Source organism: Nematolebias whitei, chromosome 10 (assembly GCF_014905685.2).
Source record: "Nematolebias whitei isolate Nwh7 chromosome 10, NemWhi1, whole genome shotgun sequence".
Taxonomy (NCBI): Eukaryota; Metazoa; Chordata; class Actinopteri; order Cyprinodontiformes; family Rivulidae; genus Nematolebias; species Nematolebias whitei.
In genome coordinates, this window is record NC_056507.1 from 24,066,644 (window position 1) to 24,076,310 (window position 9,667).

Sequence of the window (9,667 nt, forward strand, 5' to 3'; positions counted from 1 at the left end):
TATTTCGGACTTTAAAAAGAATCATCTGGCAGAAATTGTTCATGGTGATTATGAACAAATAAATGTCTAAAACACTTTTCAAGCATTACTTTTTCTATGATTGCTAGTATCTTTGTCAGAAAATACTGCCATCTGGAGGTACTGCATTATAATCACAAGAAACCAATCTATGAGCATATACTGTACATGGGTGCTTCTTATTACTTCAGTAATATAACTTTTTGCTGTCCAAGTAACAGAAACATGTTAATGTTACTGTACTGTGTTTCCACATGGGACCACAGATCAAATGTGTTGATTTTCAAAACTTAAAAAAAAAAACCAAACATTAAAAACGTTACTAGAACCTCCTTCTTCCACCTGCGTAATATCGCTAAAATTAGAAACATCTCATCTAAAAATGATGCAGAAAAACTGGACCATGCATTTGTCAAGTCTAGACTGGACTATTGCAATAGTTTATTATCTGGGTGTCCAAATATTTCTTTAAAAAGTCTTCAGTTGATCCAAAATGTTGCTGCCAGAGTCTTAACTGGAGTTAGTGGGAGAGATCATATCTCCCCAGTTTTTCACCATTGGCTCCCTGTCAAATTTAGAATTGAATTCAAAATCTTACTTCTAACCTACAAAGCTCTCAACAACCTAGCTCCATCTTATATTTGAGATCTTATTGTTCCATATTTTCCTAACAGAGCACTTCGCTCTCAGACTGAAGGTTTACTTGTGGTTCCTAGAGTTTTCAAAACCAGAATGGGAGGAAGATCTTTCAGTTATCAGGCTCCTCTCTTGTGGAACCAACTTCCAGTTTCTGTCCGTGACGCTGACACATTGTCCAGTTTTAAGACTGGGCTTAAGACTTTCCTTTTTGATAAATCCTATAATTAAGGTCGGCTTGTTATGCTGCTATAGGCTTAGACTACTGGAGGACAAATTGACCTCATTTCCTTAAATGAATCGTTACAATTGAATAGTTTTCATTTGATACTATTTCTATCTTAACATGCGATTCTTGACCTGCCATTGTGTATCTGTTCCTACCAAACCCAACCAGTTGAAGCAGATGGCTGCTTGTCCTGGGTCTGGTTCTGCTGGAGGTTTCTTCCTCATGAGGGAGTTTTTCCTTTCCACTGTCGCCTTCATGCTTGCTCAAGATGAGAGTTCTGCGATGGAGTTAAAGTCAAAGCAGTTTGCTCCTCAGATAAATAGTGTTATTAACTTTTGTTGTACATATATATATATGTATATAAATATATATATATATATATATATATATATATATTTTTTTTTTTTTTTTTTTTCTGTGCAGTGCACTTTGATGACTTCTGTTGTGACTTGGCACTGTATGAATAAACAGAATTTAATTTAACTGAATTTTGGTCGGCGCACACGTCCAGCCTCAAAAAGCAATGCTAGAAAGAGACCAAAAAACTGGTAGATGTCGTCTTCGACATTGGTCTGTTCTGCTCGGTCAGTGTTAGATAACAGAGGATCAGAGCACGTTGATGAAAAGTGAACAATTACAGCAAAATGTTCATAGACTAGAGCAAAAAATATAGAAGAGTGGGACTGCTCCTGAAATTGATCAAAGTGAAGAAATGTGTGTTTGAAGAAGATGTTGGACAATGAAATATTTATTTTATAATTCAACATCTAAAAGTTTTCTCTTAGATGTTGAATTCATAAAACAACTTTAAGTTCTGTGTTTTACTGTTGTCATAACAGCGTGTTATCATATAATATGGGTTAGGTAAAACAAAGTCATGATGATTTTTAGTTTGAAGCCAACCATCTGGGAGTGTGTACAAAGACCAAATCACATTAAGTGCATCAAGAGGCCGGCTGAGCTGAGATGTAAAATCATGAGTGAGAATAAAACTTGCATCCTCTTCAGTAACAACGCAACGTCGTATGTTGGTTGACAACATACTGTTCCAGCAAGGATACGCAGAAATTCAGTAAAATATATTAAATAATCTGTCAAGCAAAGACTCACAGCTCCTGAAAATGTACATCAGTGAAGCAGGAGACGTTCTGGATAGGATGTTCTCTGCCAGAAGTGATTGAGTAAAATGAAAATAGATTCACACAGGGCTGAGCCTGAAAAAAAAACCCAACATATTTGACATAAAACCAATATTCCAAGCTAATAGGATCTGGGAGTTGAAGAAAGAAAGAAAAGAACCAAACAACATCATGATGGTGACACGGAGATCCAAGACAGTTTTAATTTAAAACAAAGCTGAACTGGATCAAGTCTGAGGATTATTTAAACCTACTGGGATACAACAGAGGAGCCAGTTGCTAATGGATGAGAACTGCTCAAACAGAAGACAAACATAATCATGAAGCATCCTTTTCATCCAAATAACAGACAACCACCTGCTCCTGCATTCTGTGGAGGTTACGAGTTCCTAAAGAACATCAGTTATAAAGATGAAGTACAACACCCAAGAGGTTCAGAAACAAGTCAGAACCAGCTTTTAAAACTGAATGCTTTGAAGAAAAAAGTGTTGGAACTTTGAATAAATTTCTTGCAACAATAACAAAAAACAGGATTTATTATTCAGGGACATTCTCAAAGATTGAATATTAAAATGTGTATTTATTTAGGAAACTTTCCTTAACAACCATGAACCAGGTCAGCCTCCATTGGATGTTTAAGTCAGTGCTTCCACCTAGTGGTCATTACGTTGAATTACAACTAAATAAATCTTCACCGTCTGGACCCATTGGAAATTTTACTATTCTTAATAACATGACTTTTATCTCAATAAATGAAGAAAAAAAAAAGGAAAAACATTATTTGCTTGCGATGTTTGATTTATAAATTGATAATATGTTGTATAAAGGGGCAACCAGTGAAACAAAATTTACAGTTCTATTATCTACCACTGTTCATTTACTGCTGACGGCAATTCAGGTTGTTTAGTCAATTAATTATTTGTAAAAGGAAACATGTTTCTAGAAAAATTTAAATAATAATAATAAAAACACTCATGATAAAGCAATGAATAATGGGTAAAATAAATAAATAAATAAACCTATAAATAAAATTGAAAAACATTGTTTTACAAAATAAGACTCAACGAAGCAGTTTTGGATATGCAATATAGCTCTTAATATTTATTCTTTTGATCCAAAGGAAACTCTTTTTTTTTTTACAGCACAATTTGCATTTCTCAACACATCCTGTGTACAATCACAAAACCATCACATCATCTGTTTTTACACGGAGTGAAAAACGAGACAGTTTTATAAGCATTTCTCTTTACACTTAGCATACAGATAAATCTATACATATTCTCTCTTTTTAAACAGAATGCGTGGGCAAAATGTACAGACAAAACATCAACAAAACATGCAACATTCAGAACAAAAACTTTTGGACAACTACTGAAGTTCTTTTTTCCTCCCTATGAGTTGTTTCTGCAGGTTAGAAGACATAATTTGCACAAACAGTCATTGGTTGACAGCACATATTTTAATAAAACTCCCCTTGTACAACTATTGACACCCATTGCTGTACAGTTATGTTTTCAGTGATTTTTTTTAAACACTCACATGCTCAAACCTCGAACAATATAAACATTCAATCATTGTAGAAAATAAATACTTTATGTACATGTGTTGGACAACTTGAGTCACATTCACACCCTTCAGTACGACGACAAATGAATGTTTCACAATCACAGGCAACAGATCAGAACAAACAACTTTTAATTTGAAGTCGGATGAAACATGAGACGTTCAACAGTCAGGACTGAGCAATAAGATGGTGTCATACTTACTGCACGGTGTACACAGACTGATAAGTACTCTATGAGCAAGAAGTAGTCGAGGGTGATTCCACTGGAGATTGTGCATCGTTTTCAGGAACAGCAACGTGTTTTTACACGTATTCATCTTTTGCCACAAAGATACAAAATGCACAGCACGATTGATTATTTTCTGCCACCGCCACAGACGCCATGACTCAGTTCATTCCAGTGCAGCAACACAGAAACATGTGCATGTGACAGTTAAAATCAGACAAAATGAAAATTGTAATAAAGTGCACAAAATCCATGTAGACGTTAACCTTTGTTAACATCAATATATATTAAAATAAGTAAAAAATAAGACTTTTTTTCTCACCACTGTACAAGTCATGGAACTTTTTTTTCCTTCTAAGACGTTTTAAGACATGATTTAAACATTTAATTTTAACATGAATGCATTCAAACACTTATGTTGCATAGAATTACCCTAAAATAACCAATGGATAGGGGATAAAACATACAAATGAAAGTACAATAAAAATAAAATATATTTAAAAAATAATAAAAAGTTGGCACAAGTAAATATTAATCAATGTTTAAAAATGGTCCCTTCTGCAACGTACTCGAGTGTCTAGGCGACATCTTGCTTGTCGCATGTTGATTCTTAAAAGTTGCATCAGCCCTGTTTTATAACTCGATATGCTGACAGTCTTTTTGGGCAGTTTCTTTTTTTTTTACTTCTTAAATTTTGTTGGTATAGTGGCTAAACACTGACAGATGAACATAAACATAGACATGGGTCTCCTTGCATACATACTGAGACATGGCCCCCATGTGTTTGCCTGAACATCACCATGGCTGAACTCCTGGGCCTGAAAGCATCTTTTGATCGCAGGCAGTGGAAGATGCTGGTTCACTGTGTTGAACAGGAGTCACTGACACAAAACTGTTTAGTGTTTTCACAGGGACACAGAAGAACCTTGACAACGGACTACTCGTTTTTTTGTATCCTCATTTTGAAACAATTTCCACAGTCACACCAAAAATCAGAGGGTTTCACTAAAACACACAAAGCAGACCTGTCAATCACCAATGCTGCAGATCCACCTTTGGTTTTGACACATATTGAATTGCACACCCACTCAAAGTGAAGGGCCTTACATAAAAAATAAATATCCGAGCTTTAAGTCCCTATAGCAAAATGTTGCGCACAAGGCATACATTTAATGAGGCTTAGTCGTCCTAAATATTTGTGACATTCAACTCAGCATGTGCTTTGGGCGAAAGAGCACAAGTTGCTGCTCGTTCTTATTGTAATTCCACTTTGCCCAGAGATATAATGATAGAATAATCTGTCCCTGGATGTTCACATGACCTACGATCACAGCCCTGATCCACACCGAGGTGCATCGTGTGACCAGAATGACCTACCATGAGCTCACACAGGTCCACATTCACTGAACAGTTAAAACTGCTTTACTGGATTGTCAGTGTGCCACCCACAGCCTCACTCTAGCAAGACCTTTAATCTGCTTCATCTCATTTATAATCTAGTTAAAAGAGAACAACTCTGATACTCTAGATATATTCTGCATAAGTTATATTTTTTTGTTTTACAAATATCACACTGTACAATTGATATGCTCTGTAATCTGCATGTGGGAGATCTGCTGTACATTTAATCTTCATCCCACAGCAAAGGTCAACAGTCTTACTGAGTTCTACTTGATTCTATTATATGAATGGAAAGTTTGCCATACTTAATTATTATGCATCTCTTTGTCCTTTTTATGTCCCAACACAACATGTCCACACACTTCACACCAAATGACATGTTTCTGTTCATCATTCACTTCTTTTGTCGTTCCCTCTGAAAAATATGAATTCTCAGTCGTGCAGCATCAAATCAACTAAAACTTGAGCCATGGTAAGAGAAAACATACGTGCCCTTGAACCATGTTGCTGTAGAGTACCTCTCAGTACTGCCTTAGTGTTTACATGCTTGCATTCCAGCAGAGATTTGACGAGGGAGGAGGTGAATGTGTGTTGGCAGTGTTAGACTGATAAAACATGCAATGTAATTATCATGTTACTTCTTTTTTTAAGACTTAAAATTTCCATAAACAAAATACATCCATGTTTTTTATTTATTATTTCGTTTTGTTTTAATTATTTTTTTTTTTTTGTATTTTAACCAATCTTTTGTCAGATCATGTCTCTGCGTTCACTTTTACCATCTGCTGAATCTGCACTTTTTGTTGTTGTCTGGACGCTCAGGGAATCGTCTGGTTGGGACTGGCGAACAGCTTGTGCCAGCTGACCACTCTCTTCCTCATGTCCACTTTGTCCAGCCAGATGTAAGCTTCCCCGATCAAGGTTTTCTTCAAAAACTTGCCACCGTTAGACACTAAGAAAAGCTGCAAGGAAGTCAACGAAGAAGAAAAAGACATGAATAAACAGATATGGCATTTTGTTGTGCACAACAATGTAAATATAAAGTTTATAAGTCTTGTAAATCACTAATAATTGGTTTTGTTATATTTTGTATTTGCTCATGCACATGGAAATAAAAAAGGTGGTCCCAGCTTTGCCATTTGACAAAGTTTAAGTTCAGAAGTTTGACAGTGGATATTATTTGACTTCACACAGTTTCTGTCGTCCACTAAGCCCTGGTTGATCTTATGTAATATTTCATCAAAGTTCATGCTCAATAATCCAAATAAAAAAAAAATCCAACAACGTTCAGTCAGGTCATCTGGACGGTTTCTTTTTCTTTTTGTTGAGACGTTTCGTCCTTCATCCAAAGGACTTCATCAGTTCGAGGAGCCACAAACAAACTCAGTCCCACAAGCAGCACACTCACATGATAGACCAACCAGTTTGCTGGTGATAAGATGGTTTCTGGGGTCCTCCCTCTCCCCTGTCGACACCTCTGAGGCAGCCATGACCTGGCTGAACATTGGTTGGATTTGTATCTGGATTATTGAGCATGAACTTTGATGTTTTGAACCACTTTGGTTATGGCTGCCTCAGAGGAGATGACGGGGAAGAGGGCGGGCCCCAGAAACCATCTTATCACCAGCAAACTGGTTGGTCCACTATGTGAGTGTGCTGCTTGTGGGACTGAGTTTGTTTGTGGCTCCTCGGACTGACGGAAGTCCTTTGGATGAAGGACGAAACGTCTCAACAACAACAACAATAAAAAAGAAACCGCCCAGAGGATCTGACTGAACTTTGTTGACCTTATGTAAAACTGATGCTGATTTTAAAAAAAGCTGATCTTTTCAGGGGAACAACCAAACTGCAAAACTAAATATATATTTCCTCTCGCGCCTGTTTCTTTGTAGGTTAAAATATTTGCTGATTTGCTGGCCCAGCGATGCAGTAACACATCTGGGACTGGACATCCGTCTGCATCCAGGTTGGACTGTTCGTCTCGTCTTCTGCTCCTCCACAGAAGAGGCTCGTCGTTTCAAGTCCAGCTCTCCTGCTAATGAGTGCGGCTTCACTTTAGACTGAGCTCCACTTCATATGGGTGTTTTTGAAATGTTTAACCTTGATTTATGTTGAGACAATTTAAAATGTTAAGCTAGTTTTAGTCAGGTCTAGTAAAACTTGTGGCTAAAAGACTGGTTTTCTTGTTTTGATGTGATCACTGTCAAACCAGTTTTGTACATTTTTGGATGACGGCCCAGAAATCATACGTGTGTGCTTTGATTAGAGTCATTTTAGTTTAAGGATAAAAACTTTCTTTATTATCATTTGTTTGCTTTGGAAGGCAGTACGAGTAGATGGGGTTCTTCCTATATTAGCTTGTTGCTCAAGGTTGTGTGATTTTGTTTATAGAGTTTTGAAAAATACTAAAATTTAGTAGTTGCTCAACTTGTTGAGTTTTGTTTTTAAGTTATATTTGTAAAGCATCATTTTTTGGTAATCAGTACTCTTAAAGGTATCTTCTTTTTGATCATTTTTGTCACATACAAACTGTAAATCTAATAAATCACATCATTTTTCAACCTTATACCCATCTAGTTTGATGCGACCGCTCCTTTTTCCTGGCTAAGCCGGGTCGTAACAGTAACCATGCTGACCTGTATAGAATGTCCTGTTGGATTGAGAGGGAACCTGAAGGTCTCATTAAAGGAAGGCTCTCTGTCATGGCGGCAAACTCTGGTCTTTTTCTTGATGATCCTTTTCTGAGTGGCCACGTTCACCACATACAGCTTCACATACAGGTCTGAAAGTTAGCGGGGAAAAAATGCAAGAGTTGTGCAAAAAACTATGTCATAACACGACTGAATCTATTGTAACAACACAATTTCCCATCCATACTGACAAACATAAGGAATATGCGTTCAGATATTCACACACACACAAATGCACGTTTTCCTGACCTGGTAGGTGGTCTGGAGTTTTGAACTTGTAAGTGATATTTCTGCACTGAAGGATTTCCAAGACCAGCTGATCCCCCTCCGTCTTCACCTCCTTCTTGAGAGCGACCTTGATTTCTCCTATTACTTGTGTTTTTCCACCTAATAATTAATGTAGAGACAAAAGAGATGTTTGTGACTTTCACATGTATCCCTCTAAACCTTGCATCCAGTACCAGCTGACAGAGTCATCTAGTTGTACTCCTGCAGTAACTAAGTCTATTTTAAATATCTACATTTGAGCTCTTCAAAAGATGAAACCAGGTCGGGGGACAGCCCTGACGTTTCACCCAGGTCGTATTGATTGTGACATGTCTACAGCTAATTAAGCATAAGAGCTTTTACAGGACAAGCGGAGTACAGCACGGTACAAGAGACAACCAGGCACCATGGAAACAACCTCCTGACTCTCATCTGTGTAACAATTACCAGGCTACAGCCTCAGCTGACCCTGAGCGCTTTGTTACAAGCCGAAATGGGAGATGGAAGGGAGGCATCGTGACACATGAGCTACATGAAATGCAGATATAGTTATGACAACGGGTGAGATGATGTGACAAGCACTTCTCTCCCACAATGGCAACCCATGCGTCAAGTCATTACTCAGAGCTTATGTGACAATAACTACTTAGCCTAACATTTGACACACGAGTTTAATCTGAAAACTATTTAAATGATGTGAAATAGTAGAAGGTGTCAACACACATATTCCCCTGCAGGGGGCAGCCTACAACCAAGAAAGAAAAGAACTGGAACTTGCCTTCATTTTCTGGGGTGATTTGTTGGTTTTTGTCAGTGCCATTAGGAACAGCTTTACCTCTGTGGGGTGGATGAAACAAGCAGTACTGTTATAGTCGTGAAATCCATAAAGTAGCATGGGGTTTAGTAAAAGTACTGCTGGATGTACAGTGTGATAAAGTGAGTTACATTCGTGGGACTTGGAAAATGGCGCTGTCCACTCCAATGCCCACCCCTTCCTCCCCATCCTGACCTCCATAGGCATCTCCAACAAGGCTTGGGGCAGACAGGACCACTGAACCTGAGACATCAGCCAGCCGGTGTCCCAGTCCTGTGGGAGAAAAGACAGAGTGGCGGCAATTCAGTCAGACACTCAAACAACCAGTCACTTTGTGCTCGTGTCCTTCTGTCTACCATTTCAATGCATCGCTAAAGGAAAAGCATTTTACACTTCCACATGAGTAAAACCCTCCGGCTGACACATTCATCCACATCCTTAAAGTTGAAGCTGCAAATCAATGTAGATGATATAGATATATACTGTATATAAATAAAATAAATAAATAAAATGCTATGTGTTGTCATCATTGTATGTTCCCATACAATGGTGAAATTGGTTCTCTGCATTTAACCCATTGCACCTGGGATACACCCAGGTGGCATAACTGATATATCTATATCTATAGATAGATAAAGATAGATAGATAGATAGATAGATAGATAGATAGATAGATAGATAGA

General features: G+C 37.7%; 1 protein-coding gene across 1 annotated transcript in view; it reads right to left on the reverse strand.

Annotated features, from left to right (window-relative positions):
* Nucleotides 1-5,921: 5,921 nt before the first annotated feature.
* The window catches only part of LOC119416269 (protein piccolo-like), a 19,403-nt gene continuing 15,657 nt past the window's right edge, over nucleotides 5,922-9,667 (reverse strand). Inside the window, exons 5-9 of the mRNA XM_037683481.1 lie at nucleotides 9,116-9,257; nucleotides 8,949-9,007; nucleotides 8,153-8,290; nucleotides 7,850-7,995; nucleotides 5,922-6,175 (exon numbers count right to left, since the gene is read on the reverse strand). Coding sequence (XP_037539409.1) covers nucleotides 6,032-6,175; nucleotides 7,850-7,995; nucleotides 8,153-8,290; nucleotides 8,949-9,007; nucleotides 9,116-9,257 — 629 coding nt within the window. The 3' untranslated portion in view covers nucleotides 5,922-6,031. The remainder of the gene's footprint in view (nucleotides 6,176-7,849; nucleotides 7,996-8,152; nucleotides 8,291-8,948; nucleotides 9,008-9,115; nucleotides 9,258-9,667) is intronic.